This window comes from Bubalus bubalis, chromosome 4 (assembly GCF_019923935.1).
Source record: "Bubalus bubalis isolate 160015118507 breed Murrah chromosome 4, NDDB_SH_1, whole genome shotgun sequence".
NCBI classification, from domain to species: domain Eukaryota; kingdom Metazoa; phylum Chordata; class Mammalia; order Artiodactyla; family Bovidae; genus Bubalus; species Bubalus bubalis.
In genome coordinates, this window is record NC_059160.1 from 20901918 (window position 1) to 20925762 (window position 23845).

General features: G+C 41.4%; 1 protein-coding gene across 2 annotated transcripts in view; it reads right to left on the reverse strand.

The window, feature by feature from the left end:
• Positions 1-1662: 1662 nt before the first annotated feature.
• Positions 1663-23845, reverse strand: part of STYK1 (serine/threonine/tyrosine kinase 1) — a 56801-nt gene continuing 34618 nt past the window's right edge. For both annotated transcript variants that reach the window (XM_006076418.4, XM_006076420.4), the window contains exons 3-10: positions 23094-23228; positions 20227-20493; positions 15728-15909; positions 15105-15188; positions 10792-11000; positions 7977-8017; positions 6552-6648; positions 1663-3400 (exon numbers count right to left, since the gene is read on the reverse strand). In XM_006076418.4, coding sequence (XP_006076480.4) covers positions 3196-3400; positions 6552-6648; positions 7977-8017; positions 10792-11000; positions 15105-15188; positions 15728-15909; positions 20227-20493; positions 23094-23228 — 1220 coding nt within the window. In that variant the 3' untranslated portion in view covers positions 1663-3195. The remainder of the gene's footprint in view (positions 3401-6551; positions 6649-7976; positions 8018-10791; positions 11001-15104; positions 15189-15727; positions 15910-20226; positions 20494-23093; positions 23229-23845) is intronic.

The window sequence follows — 23845 nt, forward strand, 5'->3', positions numbered from 1 at the left end:
AAATATTGTTCCTAATAAAGATATGTAATAAAAAAAATGGAGGCACCAGTTTACTACTAAATAGGTGACTTGAGGACTTGAGTCATTCAGGTTCATCTTTATTTTCTCCATGGAGACTAACTTTGAGCTTTGTATGTGGTATAAAATGAACAACTATTTGCAGAATTAATATTTTGTTCCTCTTACATATTTTTAAAACTATACTTTTCCATTGAGTCTATTTTTGTACATGGTGGGTATTTTGTGAAGTATTCTCTCCTGGATCATCTAACTTATTCCCAGAATGTTGATAGAGTTGATTTTTATTATTTCTAAATTACCCGTGATGGATGAGTATCAAGTACTACTTTGAATATTGTTGCTAAAGGCGAATTCATTATTTCCCTTGGGGAAAAAAAATACAGTGTGAAAGAGCACCGCTCCGTTTCATCGGCACCACTCTCCTCCTGCCTCACTGTGCCTCCCTGCAGTTCCTCAAACTGCTCTTTTTCTTGCCTCAGTGTTTTCACGTAAATAATCCTTCTCCTGGAAAGCTCTTCTCTTCACTGTCAGGCTTACTCACCCCATTCCTAAGGTCTCATTTTAAATGCCACTTTTTTCAGCAAGGTCCCCACTTTTTACTCCCTTCCATTTACCCTGTACTTTTTCTTCACAGCACTTACCATGGTTTGTAATTCACAAATACACATTCTTGTTCAGTTGCCAAGTCGGATGCGACTGTTTGTGACCCCAAGGACTGCAGCACACTGGGCCTCCCTGTCCTTCACCATCTCCACATCACACGTTATGCATACAAACATGTCTATAATGTCCCTTGCTTTCTAGACTCTAATCCAACACTGTTTCTTTTATCCAGCATCTAGCACAGTGTCTGGCACAGATGCCCTTAACACTCAATTCTTTGAAAATATTGAATAAATATTTTGTAAATTAGACAAAAGGGAACAGCTGAGAACAATGACAATCCATAGGATTTAATTGTTTTGTGCTGAGCCATTCTACCTCCCTTCTCCCTATTGCTAGTTACCACATATTAAAATTCTGACTAGTCATTGTAGTATTCCTACAGGTGCAAGAATTGTTATGCAGTTGGGTGACTCCATCAGGATTATGCAAACTTTTTCAACTGCCAGTCAGCTATCCTACAGCAGCCTTGAATGTCTCTTCAAGAGTACCGGATGTATTCTTTAAAATCACAGACCATGTGTTCAACTGAATTGTCATAGTCATGATAGTTCCAGTATGTTGAAATAGTAGGAGGTGACTGCCATCATCCAGACACTCGCACAAAAATAATGACTTCTTCATTTCAGCCATGTGGTATTTGTACTATAGGCTTCCCCGGGTGGTTCAGTGATAAAGAATTCGCCTGCTAATGCAGGAGGATGTGGGTTTGCCCCTGGGTCGAGAAGATCCCCTGGGGAAGGAACCCACTCCAGTATTCTTGCCTGGGAAATCCATTGGACAGAGGAGCCTGGGAGGCTACAGTCCATGGTGTCACAAAAGAGTCAGACACAACTAAACAACAACAACAATTTGTACTATACCATCATTTTTAAGTATGCCCTGCCTTGCAATGTGACTGGCAGACCAAGGTTCTCTTCTTGGTCACCACAGATGTTAAATGAAAAATATATGAAGGAGGACCTAGGATAGTAAAGGGGTGGGTAAGGAAATTAATATTTATTGTCATATAGTACGTGCCACATGTGGTACAAATAACACCCTTTCATTTCATTCTCACAACAACCCTGTGAAGTGGGTATTATCCCCTTTTTACACATGAGGAATCTTTTTTTGACAATGTAGATTGTCTCTTGAATTTTCCTGTTGACATTAATTCACATTTATTTATTTTCGTCCTCCTTATTGTCAAGATTTTGGCAACTGTATAACCCAAAATGTATACTTTCACTCAATAAATATTAATTTAATGAAATAAGTTTCACAGTACATCATTGAATGATTGAAAATCAGAACCTACCATCCTTCTATCTCAGGTTACATCTTTTTCCAGCACTCCTTGAAGACATCCTGACCTAGTGAGTACCCTTGCTGGTTTCCATATTTCCCACTTATTAAATACATACACAGTCTATTCATCATCAACCCTATTGGACTCTCTGAGCTCAGTCTCCATAGTCTCATTTGTCATTGTGCAGTCACTCAGTCATGCCCAACTCTTTGTGATCCCATGAACTGCAGCACACCAGGCTTCCCTGTCCTTCACTATCTCTTGGACTTTGCTCATTCATGGCTGTTGAGTCATCGATACCAACCAACCATCTCATCTCTGTCACCCCCTTCTCCTCCTGCCCTCAACCTTTCCCAGCATCAGGGTCTTTTCCAATGAGTCGGATCTTCACATCAAGTGGCCAAAGTACTGGGGCTTCAGCTTCAGCATCAGTCCTTCCAATAAATATTCAGGGTTCATTTCCCTATTCTAACAGGGACCAGAATGCCAGCCTGATGGATGATACATAACCAATGCTCTTAATCATGGAATCACCACTCCAGCTTCTAGTTAGAATAGTACCAACAGGATTTACCTATCTCAGAATTAGATAAAAGGGGGCTGTATTTCTCCATATAGGGTGAGCTTATACCTTAGGGTGAGCTCAGAAATCTTCCTTAATGGTTCTCCTTCATCCCTGCACGAATGGACCAGAAGTGAAGAACTATATGACCTTCCTCTCCCTTCTCGGTGAAGGATGGACCTTGGTCCTCATCTATACTCCTGAGCAAATAGAACCTTTCATTTTCTTTTCATAAATTTATTTATCAACTTTCTCTTTCCTCATTTGATTCCAATTTTCTGGACCTTACTATAGTCTAGATAAAAGCACGTTTTGAAGGAAACAAGCCTGTGGTAGGAGGGACCAACTTATCCATGCCATGTTGCAACAAAGATTGCAAATTTGTAAAACCTCCCTTGAATGGACACTGTCCAACCCATCTACCCTGTGTCTTCAGAATTGGGACAGCAGAAATGAAACTGCATTTCTCCATCTCAAGGGTACATAGTGAGGGCAGTCTCATCCAGCATCATTTCAGGTTTCTAGGGAAATGTGTAGGGGAAGATTCAAGATCCACGTCCCATTTCTCCCTTTAACTCCCACTAGAAAGTCTTTGTTGTTGGAGGAACTGGTTTCAAGAGTATACGATCTCCCCAAAGTGGGTGTTGTCCCAGGACCTTCAGAAGATGCTGTAGCAGTAGGAGACACTCTCCACGCTGACACCCGCCACAGCTGCGTACAGTTCAGGTACCACCAGCTCTGGTACTTGCAACACAGCCTTGTCATTTGCACTTTGAACAGCAGTTTCAAGACACGAGTGTAGCTTTCTAAGTGAAGGGCGGCTGTCCTCACTCCAACGCCAGCAGGACTTCATGAGACCATACCTGAAAGGGGAACAAGAGAAACTGACTTCCTTGACAAGGCAAATGTTTGAAAAACATGCTTCTTCACTTACAAATCTTAACAAAAGAAACCTACAATTCTGTAATCTATTTATCACCCTGTCCCACACTCTTCCCAGAGAATACTATTCCTTCTCACCTTCCTAAATACTAAATCTCTTAATATCTTAACCTTTTTTATAATAGGAATTACTGATGATTTTTTCTACTGTAACTTTTATTATGGAAAACACTGAACACACATAAGTGTAGAGAATAGTTATACTAGTCATACGAATAGTATACTAGTTAATACTAGTCAATAGTTACACTATGGGCTTCCCTAGTGGCTCAGTCAACAAAGATTCATTTTTTTTTACATGAATGCAAACTTGTTTTACATGAATGTGAATTCACATGAGTTTCTTTATTCAGCATAATACTAAAATCTTCTAATCCTATTTCATCTATTTATCACCTTATTCTTTATCTTTTCCTTTTTTAAAAAAAATTGGGATATAGTTGCTTTATGGGCTTCCCTCAGGGCACAGATGGTAAGGAATCCAATACAGGAGACCTGGATTCGATCTCTGGGTGGGGAAGATCCCCTAGAGGAGAGCATGGCTACCCACTTCAGTATTCTTGCCTGAAGAATTCCATGGTCAGAAGAGCCTGTCAGGCTACAGTCCACGGGGTCAATGTCATGTTGGTTTCTGCTGTACTACAACCAGTATGACAAAACAGTTTTGTCATTTTTTCTATTACCAAAAACTCTTTCAGAAGTTAAGTGTTTTCATCCTACATATTATGAACTTGCATCATTCCAGACCACCGCTATAACTTACCTACCAGTATGAGCTACATTACAACAGGGGAAAATAAGAAGATATGGAATAACATGATTCATAGTAATTTCAGATACTATAATCAGATAGTTCTTTCCATTAATCCAGGTCATTTTCTCCCTTTATTATTTAGCTTCCCCAGGAAATGGTCTTAGATAATGTATTTAGCACCTTCAATCTGTCTTTGTTTCAATCCAGTTTCTAGAGAATGTGTAACACAGTCTGTTATCAAACGCTCTTTGTCAAGTCTCATTCCCGCCCAAGAACCTACAGCAGCTTCCTATTGTTCATCTTATAAAGTCGGCATCCTACCCCCAGCTTCTTACCACATACTGCTGCTGCTGCTGCTAAGTCACTTCAGTCGTGTCCGACTCTGTGCGACCCCATAGACGGAAGCCCACCAGGCTCCCCCATCCCTGGGATTCTCCAGGCAAGAACACTGGAGTGGGTTGCCATTTCCTTCTCCAATGCATGAAAGTGAAAAGTGAAAGTGAAGTCGCTCAGTCATGTCCGACTCTTAGCGACCCCATGGACTGCGGCCCATCAGGTTCCTCTGTCCATGGGATTTTCCAGGCAAGAGTGCTGGAGTGGGGTGCCATTGCCTAGGCCTTGCTTAACTGGAGCCCTCTCCTCCTCCTAAGACAACATCTAGCTATGCCCCAGACATGGTTAGTAACACCCAGCTTTTTCTTTGCTTATGCTCTGCCCAAGGCATTAATATCCTCTCCCTGGTTATTCTTTCCTATTGGTATAAGTAGGAATTTTGAATTCCTTCCCTTATAACCTGTGTTATAATGTTGTACCATTAGACTTTGTATAAGATGTTATGTTACTCTACTAATACTGATACCATTTACCAAGAACATACTTATTATAAAAGGCATGGTGTGCCTAGTCGACTACTCAGTCATGTCTGACTTGGCAACCCCACAGATTGTAGCCCACCAAGCTCCTCTGTCCATGGGATTTTCTAGGCAAGAATACTAGAGTGGGTTTGCCATTGCCTCCTCCAGGGGATCTTTTCTCCAAAGACCCAACCTGAAGTCCTGTGTCTCCTGCATTGCAGGCAGATTCTTTACCCACTGAGCCATCAGGGAAGCCCAAAAGGCATGGAAGGGAAACTTAACATGCATTATTTCATTGCAGCCTCATAATTACTTTGAGGTAGGACTATCATTTTACCTATTTTAAGTTAAGTAAACAATGTAACATATAGGACTAAGACTGAACAGGTGTCTTTTTGACTATGACATGAATCTGAGCTTTTAACCAGTCTACTCATTGCTTCACACTTTCTGTTGATTTTCATGTTCTTTCAGGTACTCCTCATCCAAATATTACATGGTTCAAGATCAGGTACTTTTTCAGTTAAATGTCTCTGCCTATCCCCAGTATCAAGGACAGCCATATATATATGGCCTTCAAGAAATATTTGTCAATAATTTCATTCTAGTACACCCAGCCAGTATCATCACTATACTATCATCACTATATGTATAAGTATATACAGTTATTATTTTTAGCATTTTTAATATGCTTGATACAATTACTGTTTGTATTTGTGGGAAACTCAGGTGCTAGAAATTTACTTTTTCAATACTGAAGAATTTACAAAATAACAGCAATTTAAACAGAAATGTATATCAATATATTATCTCCTGCTTTCTTAAAATAATTGAAACCTTTCTTCTAGTCTATCATAACCTGCTTTGTACTTTATTGTTTATGAAATTCTGCGTGTAATTTTTACTTTTCTGCTTCTATGTTAGTTCACCAACTGTCCCTTTCTGCTGGCAATTTGATGTCTTCCTTCTGCTGTCTAATTTCTTCTCCCTGTCTTTCTTCTGATGGGCTTCCAACATGCTTAGAACCAGGAAAAAATTTTTTAAGTTAAATATCAAAAAGAACCAGTGAATAACTGTGGATTTTATGACAACTATATTAGAACTGAAGCTGGTAGTCTCTGAGACTGACATTTATATAGCTAAAACAGTGCTGTACCTGCATTGGATTTCATCTGTTTTAAAAGATTCCAGAGGAACTAAGCTTTAACAATGTTAGCTAATCTAAATTTCTAATATAGCATTCAGTGGCTGCCTCCATATTGTGTATGTGTGTGTTTGTGTCACACACATACACACACACAAATGTAAAGACACATATACACATATATATGAGCAGAGGTATTTTCTGCATAGGTTTGGTTTAAGGTTGTACCTTAGCACATAGAGGACAGCTGAGGATCATCTGAGCCACTTTACAAACAGCATGACTGATAAAGAGCAAAAAAGATTTTAAAAGCCACTTACATGGTGTGTGTGCAACTACTGGGTCTCTCCATGACTTGCCCTCTTTGGAGATGCTGTAGGATATTGGTAGGAGGGACTTCAGGATATGGAGGTGCCCCTGTTGGTATGGAAAGAGTGAGACGAGTAAGACAACTTTAGGGTCTTCTAGAACATAAAAGACTGAGCAACTTCACTTTCACTTTTCACTTTCATGCATTGGAGAAGGAAATGGCAACCCACTCCAGTGTTCTTGCCTGGAGAATCCCAGAGTCAGGGGAGCCTGGTGGGCTTCTGTCTATGGGGTCGCACAGAGTCGGACACGACTGAAGCAACTTAGCAGCAGCAGCAGCAGAATATAAACTATAACTAACACTATTCTCCATCCACCTGGGCTAATCACCTACAAAAGTAGGAAACCTAATAGGTATAATGTACTTGATCCCTGGTGATCAGATAAGGGTATAACTTGGAGAATTTTGGAGAAAGGAGATGTTGGGGGAAGGAGACCTGATAATTTAGGAAAATGTCAAGTCTTTAGGAATGTAACAAAATAAAGCTAAGCGAGAAATAAGATCCGCCCTCTACTTCTCAAACAAGAGAAAGTGCTGCAGTTTCTCAGTCAAACGGATTAATAAATCTAAAGACAACATTTTTATATTTATGCAAGATCAGCCTAGGGGCTTCCCAGGTGGCGCTGCTGCTGCTGCTAAGTCGCTTCAGTCGTGTCCGACTCTGTGTGACCCCATAGACGGCAGCCCACCAGGCGCCCCCGTCCCTGGGATTCTCCAGGCAAGAACACTGGAGTGGGTTGCCATTTCCTTCTCCAATGCATGAAAGGGAAAAGTGAAAGTGAAGTCGCTCAGTCATGTCCGACTCTTAGCGACCCCATGGCCTGCAGCCCACCAGGCCCCTCCGTCCATGGGAGTTTCCAGGCAGGAGCACTGGGTGGGTGCGAGTGGCACTAGTGGTAAAGAATCTGCCTTCCATCGCAGGAAACTCAAAAGATGTGGTTTCGATCTCTGGGTAGGGAAGATCCCCTGGAGAAGGAAATGGCAACCCCCTCCAACAAGAATTTGCCTGAAAAATTCCATGGACAGAGGAACCTGGTGGGTAACAGTCCATGGGGTTGCAAAGAGTTGGACACGACTGAGCAGCTGAGCACACACAAGATCATCCTTGGAATACTCCTTGGATTTTAAAATATGCCATGGAATTGGTAAAGTCTTGGGGGAAAGAAAGAGGAAGGAGGGAGACAGATAGGGAAGGAATCATGACTTTATAAGACTATCTCAAAAATCAAGCTTGGATTCTAAAAACGTGTCAGGTCAGTTCGATCTTCAGCAATTGTGCTGAAACTCCTTCTCACAGCAAATGCCATCCATCACACAAATGAACATCCTTGCATATTTCTATAGGGGGTGCCATTACTTTGGGGATTCTCCTTACCTAGAGTCACCATCTCGTACAGCAGGATCCCAAAAGACCAGCTGTAAAAGAAACAAAGCTGTTTACTTCACTTTTATTTCTGCCTTTCATAAAGATGGCTCACTTAAATACCAGAGACCTTCAGTAAGAAATCCATGACAATGGCAGTGAATGGGAATCAAGGGTGATTGGTACAATAAGCAATGTAGTTATGCCATTAGAAAATATTTCTGTCCAGTCCCCTTAGAATCTAATTTCCTTGAGAGCTCAATTTATGTCTCCTTTCTACACATTAATAGATATTTACTATTATTTGTTAAATATTATATATGAATAGATATTATACATTAATAGGTATTTACACACTAATAGATATTTACTCTTTTTTGTTAAATGCTATGAGTGCTTATGCAAATGCAAACATATTCACTCAAACATATAAAAATTCCCATTTATCTTTTTGATCTTTTCCATTCCTTCCTGCTGAAATTCCAGGTTTTATTCTTCAGTTCAGTTCAGTCGCTCGGTCCTGTCCGACTCTTTGCGACCTCATGAATTGCAGCACACCAGGCCTCCCTGTCCATCACCAACTCCCGGAGCTCACTCAAACTCACGTCCATCGAGTCAGTGATGCCATCCAGCCATCTGCCTCCAATCCCTCCCAGCATCAGAGTCTTTTCCAATGAGTCAACTCTTCGCATGAGATGGCCAAAGTATTGGAGTTTCAGCTTTAGCATCAGTCCTTCCAATGAACACCCAGGGCTGATCTCCTTTAGGATGGACTGGTTGGATCTCCTTCCAGTCCAAGGGACTCTCCAGAGTCTTCTTCCAACACCACAGTTCAAAAGCATCAATTCTTTGGCACTCAGCTTTCTTCACAGTCCAACTCTCACATCCATACATGACCACTGGAAAAACCATAGCCTTGACTAGACGAACCTTTGTTGGCAAAGTAATGTCTCTGCTTTTGAATATGCTGTCTAGGTTGGTCATAACTTTTCTTCCAAGGAGTAAGTGTCTTTTAATTTCATGACTGCAATCACCATCTGCAGTGATTTTGGAGCCCAAAAAAATAAAGTCTGACACTGTTTCCACTGTTTCCCCATCTATTTCCCATGAAGTGATAGGACCAGATGCCATGACCTTAGTTTTCTGAATATTGAGCTTTAAGCCAACTTTTTCACTCTCCTCTTTCACTTTCATCAAGAAGCTTTTTAGTTCCTCTTCACTTTCTGCTATAAGGGTGGTGTCATCTGCATATCTGAGGTTATTGATATTTTTCCCGGCAATCTTGATTCCAGCTTGTGCTTCTTCCAGCCCAACGTTTCTCATGATGTACTCTGCATAGAAGTTAAATAAGCAGGGTGACAATATACAGCCTTGACATACTCCTTTTCCTATTTGGAACCAGTCTGTTGTTCCATGTCTTAGTTCAAGGCCAAGCAGGGTTTATCATTTATCTACTATTTCCTCAGTAGATCTAACTGCCCAAACCTAGGTAAAACATTAACAGAGCAAGTTTTGTACATAAATGGACTAAGTAGTTGCCTAAACAATATGATTTGAGAGACATATGTTTCATTATTCTACACCATCATTGTGAAATGAGCAGTATCTCCCAAGGAAGTTTATTACTTTCAGACCTCTGTTGAAAAGCAGATATCAGGGAAACAGCAATGAAATGAAAAATCAGTGTCTTAATTGATTCACCACATTAACTGATGTTCTAAATTTCCCCTGAAGCTCCTTAACATTCATGGCTGGTAAGATATTCTGTATTATACCTACCTGTTCCTCCAAGCAGATGAGTCATATGGTTACCAAAGTCAATTGTTATTCTTTGCAATCCTGTTTATGCCAATCATACATGTAACTATAACTACGTTATCAATTAAATACTATGTAGGTTGATTAAATATACATGCCAAAAGCCTTAGCTCCCTGAAAACTAGGTTGAATACTTTGAAAACATTCTCTAAAATCAAGCCGCTAAAAAGAGAGTGTTGTCGAACTGTGTGAGTGAGATAATGTAGAAAACTGGGGGAAATTTAATAAATGCCGGCAGTCAAACTTCATCACAATTGTTTTATACAAGAAATACAACATGTAACTTCATTTAGCATAGCACGTGTAGCCTCTTGGCCTTCCTCTGAAAGACTGGTAGATAAATATCCATTTATATGTTTTAAGTTAAAATAAATTGAGTATATAAATACACATATACATGGGCTTCCCTGGTGGCACAGTGATAAAGAATCTCCCCACCAATGCAGGAGAGGTAAGAGATAAGATTTGATCCCTGGGTCAGGAGGTCCAGGGAATAGGCTACCCAACTCCAGTATTCTGGAAAATTTCATGGACAGAAGAGCCTGTCAGAGTCAGATACAACTGAAGCGACTTAGCACAGCACATACATATATATATGTATATATGTGTAAATATATATTTTTTTTCTTTTTAACAGCTCCTAGTTTAAACTTTTGATTAAGTGGATCTGCCTCTTTCAGATAAAACTAGATAAAGAGATAGAACTCTACCAAATCAAGTCCTCAGATATTGGTGTGAATAATCTATTCATTTTTCATTTTTTCTCTCCTAATCAAGGCTTCTAATCTAACACAGAGGGAATACTTCAGGAGGCACTAAAAAGGATTGCAGACAGCTGCCAACTATGAGCTCTGCCACATAACACACATTTTTGCTTGAGAGTCTGTCTGACTTCAAAGCAGAGACTTCCTGCGTAGACTTAATTGACAACAGACCCAGTCATGTTCATAGGCAGGAGGACACTGAAGTCAAGAAAGGAGGAACTCCACGGGGCAGGAACAAACCATACATGTCTCCTTTGATGCCAGCTGGTTTCAGCAGAAGCCGTTCTGGGGCAAGCCACTTGAGGGGTACGACGCGAGTGGAGGAGATGGCCCCTCGGGAATGAACTTCATAAGCCAGGCCCAGCCCACAGAGCTTAGCAGTGAGGTCACACTGGATTAGAACATTCCTGGCTGCCACGTCGCCATGGAACAGATGCTTCTCCTGGAGAAATTCCTGTCAGAGTGATGTCAAAATGGATCAGCTCTCCGAGGTCATAGCTTGGGTCCCAGATAAAGTGAAGCAGATCCTCGAAAAGACATTTTCTACCCTGAACAAGCCGCATTAATAATGACATATCCATTCTCCCCCAAACTCCCTCCCATCCAGGCTGCCACATAACACTGAGCAGAGTTCCCTGTGCTCTACAGTAGGTCCTTGTTGGTTATCCATTTTAAATATAGCAATATGAATTTATATGGCTGAGTCGCTTTGTTATCCACCTGAAACTATCACAACATTGTTTATCGGTTATACTGCAATACAAAATAAAAAGTTTAAAAAAAAAAAAAAAAGTCATGTCCACACAGGTACTAAGTGGCAGTGACCAGAACCAAATATTATACTTCATAAGAAGCACAATACTTATAATGAATCAGACATGTTTGCATTTGATTTGTTGATCTCAACAAACTGATACCAGAAATTCATTCTTTAAAAAAAAAATAAAAACTTTATTATGTTTTTTTATGAGTTGTTTTAGGGTGAAAACAAAGTTGGGTGGAAAAGCCAGAGCACTCATGCCTCCTGCCCCTTGGTTTCCTCTATTAACAGCTTGCACCACTGTGATACATTTGTTACAACTGATGAACCAATGTGCTCAGTTGCTCAGTTGTGACTCTTTGCAACCCCATGGACTGTAGCCCACCAGGCTCCTCTGTCCATGGGATTTCCCAGACAAGAATACTGGAGTGGTTTGCCATTTCCTCCTCCAGAAGATCTTCCCGATACAGGGATCAAACCCAAGTCTCTTCTTGCATCTTCTGCATTGGCAGGAGGATTCTTTATGACTGTACCATTTGGGAAGCCCTATGTACTTAGTCTCTCAGTTGGGTCTGACTCTTTTTGATCCCATGGACTATAGCCCTCCAGGCTCCTCTGTCCATAGGATTCTCCAGGCAAGGATACTGGAGTGGGTTGCCATGCCCTCCTCCAGGGGATCTTCCTGACTCAGGAACTGAACCAGGGTCTCCTGCATTGCAGGCAGATTGCTTACCAGCTGAGCTACCAGGGAAGCCCTATACAGGTACACTGTTTTCAACTGGAGTCCAGAGCTTACAAAAGTGTGCACTTTTTGTGTTGTACATTCTCTGGGTCTGACATTGATCCATACATTTTTGATACATTGATATACCCTTTTTATTTTTGAAGACAAATTTATTAGTAAATATATAAGCTTTGCTTTAAACAAACAAACCAAGAATAGCAAACTGAGCAAATAAACCAAATAATATTGATACTGGGTTTGGAAAATACAATCTCATATTCTGACTTAGGCCCTGGACTGATTTCACATTTTTCTGAAATGCTGGGCTGGAGGAAGCACTAGCTGGAATCAAGATTGCTGGGAGAAATATCAATAACCTCAGATATGCAGATGACACCACTCTTATGGCAGAAAGTGAAGAAGAACTAAAGAGTGTCTTGATAAAAGTGAAAGAGGTGAGTGAAAAAGTTGGCTTAAAGCTCAACATTCAGAAAACGAAGATCATGGCATCCGGTCCCATCACTTCATGGGAAATAGATGGGGAAACAGTGGACACAGTGTCAGACTTTATTTTTCTAGGCTCCAAAATCACTACAGATGGTGATTGCAGCCATGAAATTAAAAGATGCTTACTCCTTGGAAGGAAAGTTATGACCAACCTAGAAAGCATATTCAAAAGCAGAGACATTACTCTTCCAACAAAGGTCCATCTAGTCAAGGCTATGGTTTTTCCAGTGGTCATGTATCGATGTGAGAGTTGGACTATAAAGAAAGCTGAGTGCCGAAGAATTGATGCTTTTGAACTTGGTGTTGGAGAAGGCTCTTGAGAGTCCCTTGGACTGCAAGGAGATCCAACCAGTCCATCCTAAAGGAGATCAGTCCTGGGTGTTCATTGGAAGGACTGATGTTGAAGCTGAAACTCCAATACTTTGGCCACCTGATGCAAAGAGCTGACTCATTGGAAAAGACCCTGATGCTGGGAAAGATTGAGGGCAGAAGGAGAAGGGGAAGACAGAGGATGAGATGGTTGGATGGCATCACCGACTAGATGGATATGGGTTAGGGTAGACTCCAGGAGCTGGTGATGGACATGGTGGCCTGGTGTGCTGTGGTTCATGGGGCCGTAAAGAGTCGGACACGACTGAGCAACTGAACTGAACTGAACTGAGAGACCAGCTAGACAAGGAGAAGAGAAGTAGGTTTAAAATATGTAGTAGCAGTCTCCCAAACTGGTCTGCAAGATCAAATCAGTCAATCCTAAAGTAAATCAACCTTGAATATTCACTGGAAGGACTGATGCTGAAGCTGAAATTCCAATACTTTGGTCACCTGATGGGAAGAGCCAACTCATTGGAAAAGACTCTGATGCTGGGAAAGACTGAAGGCAAAAGGAGAAGAGGTCAGCAGAGGATTAGATGGTTAGATAGCATCACCAACTCAATGGACATGAATCTGAGCAAACTCTGGGAGATAGTGAAGCATGGGGAAGCCTGGCATGTTGAGGTCATGGGGTCACAAAGAGTCAGATACAACTTAGTTACTGCACAACAACAACAATGCATAGCAAAACTGTCACAATGGTAAATTTATATACAATTTTACATCATCTCATTTTGTCCCTAAAGTAACTAGATGAGGTAAGTTGGGGAAGTAGCTTTCCGATAAATCTAAATGATTACACAAGGCCACATAGATATTAAGTGACCAGAGCCAGGTATTCTAATTCATAGGAAATATTACAAATTCTACTAATACTTTTTAGTCCAGAAGTAAAAACCCACTCCAGTATTCTTGACTGGAAAATCCTATGAACAGGGGATCCTGAAGGGCTACAGTCCATGAGGTCACAAGGTCGGACACTACTGAGCTACTGAGCATACACGCAAATCAGAACTACCTGAAAGCTTTATAAACTCACAAGGTTTTAACTCTGGATTTACTTAACCAAAATATAGGAAGAGGAGCCTGGTAATCCATATTTTTAAGAAGTATCAAAATTATTCCAGCACAGCCAAGAAGGTGTTTGAGAACCACTGCACCTGGATGACATTGATAAGATATGTGGGATCCTAGTTCCCTGGCCAGGGATCAAACTCGTGCCCCTTGCATTAGAAGTGCAGAGTCAACCACCGGACCACTAGGGAAGTCCCTATTTAGGTTAATCTAAAATAAAGACATGATCTCATTTTCACCCCTTTCTTATTCCTCCTCTTCCACTTGTTCTTTGTTCCTTTTCAAGTACATGCAATTCCTGTCACATTCAGTATTACAGCAAGTCTCCTGCCTAACACATTCTGAGCTAGTATTTCTTGTTCTTTATGTATAAATTATAAACATTCTTCTGGCTCTGTAGCCTTTCACCCATTCGTTTTCTCTTCCCAAATCTTCTACCAACTTATCTTTTCCTCTTTTACATCTGGTAACAGTATATATAGGGAAGTGTGAGAAGGGGGCAGCAGAGGATGAGGTGACTAGATAGCATCACCAACTCAATAGACATGAATCTGAGCAAACTCTGGGAGATAGTGGAAGACAGAGGAGCCTGGCCGGCTACAGTCCATACAGCTGCAAACAGTCAGACACGACTGAGTGAACAACATGTGGACATATAGCTCTTGGCCCTGGTGCTGTTACCTTTAAGACTGAGAAACCTTTTAAAAACCCTTCTTGGGACTTCCCTGGTGGTCCAGTAGTTAAGATTGTGTGCTTCCCGGGGCACAGGTTTGATCCCTGGTTGGGGAACTAAGATCCTGCATGCCTCATGGTGTGGCCAAAAAAATATTATTTTTTAATAAACAATAAAAGAAATAAAACCCTTCCTGTTTCTTCTAGAAACCCTACATTGACCACTTTCTACCTAGAATTACAAATCCTGAATTATATTATCTAAATAATTTCATAAAGAGAAAATTGAAAACAATTAATCGATGCTTGAGTTTCTGCTCCCTAACTTCCACCAGATTTCATTTATAATATATACCCCATTTGAGAACATAAATATAAGAAATATGACATTAAATACCAGGCTAACAAAAAAGATCACTGCCATCTGTTGTCACTTCTCCAAGCCTTACCAAAGCCAAAAGGACCTGCTTCCCAATGTGATATATTTGTTTCTCTGTGAGGTCATAGGGAGGACCATCCATGGTCATCACATCCTAAAGAGATAAAGAAAAAGGCATTACATCAAAATGACATGAACAGATCTAAAGGGAAAAATAGGGAAAGAAATATTCTTAAATGCAGTTACTGAAGCTAGGGCAAAGACACAAAAATATAAGGACTTGGGAATTCCCTTGGCAGTCCAGTGGTTAGGAACCCACACTTTTACTGCAAAGGGCCTGGGTTCAATCACTTGTCGGGAAAGTTAGTTCCCATTAACCACATGACATGGCCAAAAATAAATAAATAAAAATTTAAAAACTAAAAAATGTACAAAAGCTAAAAGATTCAAGGAGAGATGGTATGAGAGATTCCCAGATATGCAGAGAAGTGCCATGATTTACTGGACCAGGAAGACAATAAAGAATGTAGGTGAATAGCAGAATGAAGGAAGAACAGAATTTGTCAGGCTAATTGGCATGTGTACAGCTAATCAACCAGGTCAAGCCTTTCTTCCTAGTCAGGCTAATTGGTATGTGCACAGCTAATTAACCGGTCAAACCTTTCTTCCTAACACCTCTGCCCCACCACTCACCCGGCGACAGGTCCAGAGAAATCTGAGCAGGTCTCCCTGGGCCACATCCTCCAGAACCATGTAGAGCGGCAGCCTGTCTGTGCAGCAACCTTCCAGCTGTACCAAGTTTTTGTGCTTCCCCAAGTACAGATAGAATTGGATTCGCCCTAAGAAATCCCGCACCTCTTGGAGCCCCGTTGGTTCTGTGGAGGACAGAAGAACCATGGGGAATGAGCAGTTAGAGTGCCAATAAAGTGGGGAGTATGAGGCAGGAAGCAACCTCAGATGTAAATTTCAAAGTCTCAAAGGGGAATGAGCGTAGACCAAAAGTAAACAGAAAGGGGATCAATTAGATGATCTTCGATGTCACTGTTCTTTTATCAAAGGTAACATAGACCCACAGTTCTTCACAACTAGTTAGACTTTCCTCTGCCTAAGAAAATTGTTCTGTTTACATTAAAATATTATCGCACATGCTATTTTCTTGTTGTTTAGTCACTAAGTTATGTCTGATTCTTTTGGGACCTCATAGACTGTAGTCCACCAGCCTCTTCTATCTATGGGATTCTGCAGGCAAGAATACTGGAATGGGTTGCCATTTCCTTCTACAGGGGATCTTCCTGACCTAGGGATCGAACCTGTTTCTCCTGCATTGCAGATGGATTCTTTACTGCTGAGCTACATGGAAGCCCCTGACTATAACATCAGCTCAGTCGCTCAGTCATGTCCGACTCTTTGCAACCCCATGAATCGCAGCATGCCAGGCCTCCCTGTTCATCACCAACTCTCGCAGTTCACTCAAACTCATGTCCATTAAGTCCATGATGCCATCCAGCCATCTCATCCTCTGTCATCCCCTTCTCCTACTGCCCCCAATTCCTCCCAGCATCAGGCTCTTTTCCAGTGAGTCAACTCTTTGCATGAGGTAGCCAAAGTATTGGATTTCAGCTTCAACAATAGTCCTTCCAAAGAACACCCAGGACTGATCTCCTTTAGGATGGACTGGGTGGATCTCCTTGCAGTCCAAGGGACTCTCAAGAGTCTTCTCCAACATCACAGTTCAAAAACATCAATACTTCTTCACTCAGCTTTCTTCACAGTCTAACTCTCACATCCATACATGACCACAGGAAAAACCGTAGCCTTGACTAGATGGACCTTTGTTGGCAAAGTAATATCTCTGCTTTTCAATATGCTATCTAGGTTGGTCATAACCTTCCTTCCAAGTAGTAAGCGTCTTTTACTTTCATGGCTGCAGTCACCAGCTGCAGTGATTTTGGAGCCCCCAAAAAATAAAGTCTGACACTGTTTCCACTGTTTCCCCATCTATTTGCCATGAAGTGATGGGACCAGATGCCATGATATTAGTTTTCTGAATGTTGAGCTTTAAGCCAACTTTTTCACTCTCCTCTTTCACTTTCATCAAGAGGGTTTTAGTTCCTCTTCACTTTCTGCCATAATGGTGGTGTCATCTGCATATCTGAGGTTATTGATATTTCTCCTGCCAATCTTGATTCCAGCTTGCGCTTCTTCCAGGCCAGCGTTTCTCATGATGTACTCTGTAAGTAAGTTAAATAAGCAGGGTGACAATATATAGCCTTGAGGTACTCCTTTTCCTACGTGGAACCAATCTATTGTTCCATGTCCAGTTCTAACTGTTGCTTCCTGACCTGCATATAGGTTTCTCAAAAGGCAGGTCAGGTGGTCTGGTATTCCCATCTCTTCAGAATTTTCTACAGTTTCTTGTGATCCACACAGTCAAAGGCTTTGGCATAGTCAATAAAGCAGAAATAGATGTTTTTCTGGAACTCTCTTGCTTTTTTGATGAACCAGCGGATGTTGGCAATTTAATCTCTGGTTCCTCGGCCTTTTCTAAAACCAGCTTGAACATCTGGAAGTTCACAGTTCATGTACTGCTTAAGCCTGGCTTGGAGAATTTTGAGCATTACTTTACTAGTATGTGAGATGAGTGCAATTGTGTGGTAGTTTGAGCATTCTTTGGCATTGCCTTTATTTGGGATTGAAATGAAAACTGACCTTTTCCAGTCCTGTGGCCACTACTGAGTTTTCTAAATTTGCTGGCATATTGAGTGCAGCACTTTCACAGCATCATCTTTCAGGATTTGAAATAGCTCAACTGGAATTCCATCACCTCCATTAGCTTTGTTCGTAGTGATGCTTTCTAAGGCCTACTTGACTTCACATTCCAGGATTTCTGGCTCTAGGTGAGTGATCACACCATCGTGATTATCTGGGTCATGAAGTTCTTTTTTATACAGTTCTTCTGTGTATTCCTGCCACCTCTTCTTAATATCTTCTGCTTCTGTTAGGTTCATACCATTTCTGTCCTTTATCGAGCCCATCTTTGCATGAAATGTCCCCTTGGTATCTCTAACTTTCTTGAAGAGAACTCTAGTCTTTCCCATTCTGTTGTTTTCCTCTATTTCTTTGCATTGATCGCTAAGGAAGGCTTTCTTATCTCTTCTTGCTATTCTTTGGAACTCTGCATTCAGATGCTTATATCTTTCCTTTTCTCCTTTGCTTTTCGCTTCTCTTCTTTTCACAGCTATTTGTAAGGCCTCCTCAGACAGCCATTTTACTTTTTTGCAATTCTTTTCCATGGAGATGGTCTTGATCCCTGTCTCCTGTACAATGTCATGAACCTCTGTCCATAGTTCATCAGGCACTCTGTCTATCAGATCTAGTCCCTAAATCTATTTCTCACTTCCACTGTATAATCATAAAGGATTTCATTTAGGTCATACCTGAATGGTCTAGTGGTTTTCCCCACTTTCTTCAATTTAAGTCTGAATTTGGCAATAAGGAGTTCATGATCTGAGCCACAGTCAGCTCCCAGTCTTGTTTTTGCTAACTGTATAGAGCTTCTCCATCTTCGGCTACAAAGAATATAACCAATCTGATTTTGGTGTTGACCATCTGGTGATGTCCATGTGTAGAGTCTTCTCTTGTGTTGTTGGAAGAGGGTGTTTGCTATGACCAGTGCGTTCTCTTGGCAAACCTATATTAGTCTTTGCCCTGCTTCATTTTGTACTCCAAGGCCAAACTTCCCAGGTGTCTCTTGACTTACTACTTTTGCATTCCAGTCCCGTATGATGAAAGGGACATCTTTTTTGGGTGTTAGTTCTAAAAGGTCTTGTAGGTCTTCATAGAACCATTCAACTTCAGCTTCTTCAGTGTTACTGGTTGGGGCATAGGCTTGGATTACCGTGATATTGAATGGTTTGCCTTGGAAATGAACAGAGATCATTCTGTCATTTTTGAGATTGCATCCAAGTACTGCATTTCGGACTCTTTTGCTGACCATGATGGCTATTCCATTTCTTCTAAGGGATTTCTGCCCACAGTAGTATATATAATGGTCATCTGAGTTAAATTCACCCATTTCAGTCCATCTGCTAAGTCATTTCAGTCGTGTCCTACTCTGTGTGACCCCATAGACGGCAGCCCACCAGGCTCCCCCATCCCTGGGATTCTCCAGGGAAGAACACCGGAGTGGGTTGCCATTTCCTTCTCCAATGCATGAAAGTGAAAAGTGAAAGGGAAGTCGCTTAGTCATGTCCGACCCTCAGCGACCCCATGGACTGCAGCCTTCCAGGCTCCTCCATCCATGGGATTTTCCAGGCAAGAGTACTGGAGTGGGGTGCCATTGCCTTCTCCGCCAGTCCATCTAGTTTATGACTATAACATAGATATTAATATTTTGTTGAAGGAATAGAAAACTAATGGTTGATATGTATATAGGTTCAAATTTCATAATTCTCATTTGATGCATAAAGAATGACTTTCTGACAGAGCTTTATAGATTTGAAGAATAAGGAATCCAGGATGGTGTGCAGGTTACAAATATGTGTGACTATTACACAGATTAATCTGAGGTGACAATCTTCTCCCAAACCTCAATATTCTAAACCAAGAAAAGATCTGTATTCAGCTGCTTTCTTAAAGCACTTTGCTTCTGTTTTGTTTGCTTGTTTTCTTTTGTTTGCTGGAGAAATTGTTTATTGTTCCTTCTGCTTTTAATTACATTCAATAAAAATAGCAATGATAAAAAATGGTATCACACATTGAAATATTATCACTTCTAGACCTTTTGATTATGATTCTTGCTAATCCTATCTCTGTTCTGTTTTATGTGTCCATCATTACTGGTCCACATCATGAGTATCAGTCCAAAAGAAAATGAAGTATCTGGAAAAGAAATCAAATAGTCAAGAAAAATGAAGAAACAACCTCAAAATCCTCATCCAAGAAATATTAAATGGCAAAAAGTTAATTTTAACAGCCTTGATAGGCAAGGATAAGCTAGGGAAAGACCCAAAGAAGAACTTTTCTGTTCTTGAATTTTTACTTTCTATTCCCTTCTTATTGTGGGCCAGCTGTGGTCACAACTATCTGCTGATTAACATCCTAATGTCTGAAAATCCTGTTAGCATTCCCTGTTGAGGGTTCACAGTAAAAACATTAAAAGAGGAAAAGAAGTGCAACACTCCTCCTTTTACCTTTTAAAGTCTTGAGGACCACACTCTTGGGCTTCGCAGGGTTCCCAGTGTGTATCGTGGTGCGATAGATGGCTCCATAGCTACCACTGTGGATTTGCTCCAGAACTTCAGAGAGTTGCTCCCGGGGCACCTGCAGCGTAGCCAGGACTTGTGCAGAAGTTCGCAGAAGGCTTTCTACTGAGGTCTCCTCAAGTGGTACAAACACAGTTCCCCCAGGTCCTGCTGCTTCCTGGCTTAGGTTCCCAGATGGAGGCACGTGGGCAACACCTAAAACAAAGAGGTGACACCAACCAGCTTTTTCCTGGCCTCAGGGACTCCAGGAAATCAGAACCTCAAACAAACCAGCAAGAAGTCCCTTCAGAAATTTTCTCTCTTGGGTCAATGTGAGGTGCCTTCAGGTGCTTCTCAATGAACCAGCATCAACACAAACCTTGTAGAATATATGTCATAATCTCATTACTTCTAAGGCAACTTAAGATGGACCTCTGAATACTGGTAAAGACATTTCTGTTCAGTCTTTCTCAGAATTCCAGTTCACCATGAGTAGAGTCTAGAGACAATTCGAAAAGCTACTGAATACGTCTTCAAACCAAGGACACCTAAAGGTGATGGCAACTGCAAGGGGAACTATCATTTGAGTTAATAAAGTGACTTTCAAGGGTGAAACAGAGGTATGGATAAGTACTTGACTCTAAGCTAAAGTTATTCTTCTTCCCTCAAGTTGTCCCCAGAATCAAATTATTCCACATTTCCCAGAGTCTCAATCAAGAAAGTCTTAGATTTCCCTGGCAGGCCAGTGGTTATGGGCTTCCCGCGTAGCTCAGTTGGTAGAGAATCTGCCTGCAATGCAGAGGACGTGGGTTAGATTCCTGGGTGGGGAAGATCCCCTGGAGGAGGAAATGGCAACACACTCCAGTATTCTTGCCTGGAAAATCCCATGGACAGAGGAGCTTAACAGGCTACATACGGTCCATGGAGTCGCAAAGAGTTGGACATGAGTTAGCGTGTAAACAACAACGTTGAAATCAGTGAGCCTGGAACCAAATGAGATAATAAAAGAGTTACAGGAGGTGAGGCCAGCAGAGAGGACTCTGATCATGTTAGGCCACTGAAAGAATTTAATCTATTTTTCATTCTAAGATGACAAGCTACTGGAGGTTTCATGCAAAGAATTAACAGGGCTCACTTAGGCCTTAAAAGAATAATTCCACTGCTCTGAGGAGTACAGACCATGAAAGGATACAGGCAGAAGCAGGGAAACTAGGTAACAGTGTATTACAATTTTCTATGAGAGGTGAGGATGGCTTGAGTCTATATTGAAGGTACAGTTAAACAGTATTTGCTAATAGATTGGATACAGAATGTGAGAGAAAGAGGAGGCATGGACATCTTCAGATTTCATTTAGACTTCATTTTAGATTGAACACATAGTGAGCTGGGCTTGCCATTTATTATGACAGGGAAGACTATGAAGAGGAAATTGTGAGGGAATTTCAGGACTTTTGTTTTACACATGCTATATATTTTAACTGTGGTGCTGGAGAAGACTCTTGAGAGTCCCTTGGACTGCAAGGAGATCAAACCAATTAATCCTAAAGGAAATCAATCCTGAATATTCATTGGAAGGGCCACTGCTGAAGCTGAAGCTCCAATTCTTTGGCCATGTGATACGAACAGACAACTCATTGGAAAAGACCCTGATGCTGGGAAAGATTGAATGCAAAAGGAGAAGGGGTTGACAGAGGATAAGATGGTTAGATAGCATCACCAACTTAATGGACATAAACTTGAGCAGACTTGGGGAGAGAGTAGAGGACAGGGAAGCCTGGTGTGCTGCAGTCCATGGGGTCACAGAAAGTTGGACACAACTTAGTGACTCAAAAACAACAACAACAAATAAGAAAATCAGGATACAATTTAGAGAAGGAGAAGGGATCCACCACTCTAGAGATTCATATCGCTGTCAGGATTTTTTTCCCTTCTTTTTTCTCTGAGTTTTCCATCCAAGCTGACTCTCTTTCATCATATGCTCAGTGAATCTCCAGAATAGCATGCTATCATCTCCTACCTAGTGCTTCAAAGACTATTATGGGACTTCCCTGGTGGTCCAGTGTTTAAGAATTTGCCTATCAATGGAGGGGATATGGGTTCAATCCCTGATCCAGGAAGATTCCACATGTCACAGGGCAACTAAGCCCATGTGCCACAACTTATGAGCCTGAGTGCTCCACAGCCTATGTTCCACAACAAGAGAAGCCACCAGAGTAAGTTCATGCACCATGATGAAGAGTAATCCTTGCTGGCCAAAACTAGAGAAAGCCAGGAGCAGCAGTGAAGACCAGAACAACCATAAATAAATAAATTTTTAAAAATCATTAAGAAAAAAAAAAAGACTATTATTAAGGCTACTCCTTTACATCAGAAATTCCCGAAGCACAAAGTAGAGGTGGAATGTATTATAGAGTAAAATGTCATCCTTCGAAGCTCATTATAAAGCCTTTGGCTTTATCCCCAGGCTTCCTCCCCAGTCCTTAGACACTCACATGGCCAAAGATTTGATGGTGCAATAGGACAAAGAAAACAGAAAGAGGTTACATGAGGCCTCTCTTGCCTTCTCTTCTTTCAGCTAACAAATTCTGAAATTTCTTGTTAAATTTCTTGTTATATGAATATAAGAAATTCATATATTGAATTTCAACTCATGACATTCCTAAGAAAGACTTGCCTGTTGCTCTCAACTCCACAGGAGGGGACCCATACCCTCTATCTCATCAGAGTCCTTGAGATTTGAGTTCACTGAAGCTTGGGTCTTCTTTCCTATCATCTCCATCTTTCCCAAGTCACTGCCCAGCCTGTTTGAGTCTTACCTCGAGGTCCTGGAGACTGCTGTTGGGCTCTCTGTCCTCTGATAAAAAGCCACAGGATGACACCAAGGAGGATGAGGAAGGTACCAACTAGGAGGGTTGGGATGATGATGATTTCATACTGCTGTTCCCGGATAACTAGGTAGGAGATCAAGCAAGAAGAGATTGAAGAAGCCCCCTAACCGGACTCCCCCTCCCCTGAGTCTTCAGCTCACCATATGTGACGTGATTATCTCTTCCTTCTGATCAGCTCCCTGATCTGAATCCCTATGCCCCTGTTTCTCAGCCCAGCCCTGTGCCTCCTCTCTCATTTTTCCTGCTGAGATGAAAATGCAGTACATCTTTATCTCCCATTGTCACTCTCCCCTACCCTGCCCCCCTCCTTCAAAGAAAATGGTCCCTAACGCCAATTCATTTCTCACCACTCTCTTCATTTTATTAGAAATCAAATGATCTTCCAGAATCTCTTCAGATCTTGTGCGTTGCATGCTAAGTCACTTTAGTTGTGTCTGACTCTGTGTGACTCTATGGACTGTAGCCTGCCAGGCTCCTCTGTTCATGGGATTCTTCAGGCAAGAATACTGGAGTGAGTTTGTCATGCCCTTCTCAAGGGAATCTTCCCAACCCGGGGATCAAACCCGTGTCTCTTACATCTCCTGCCTTGGCAGGTGGATTGTTTACCTCTAGCGCCACCTGGGAAGCCTTGTTCTGAAGCCCTCTTCAGACGTTAATCTCCAACAAAAACCAGAGGATGG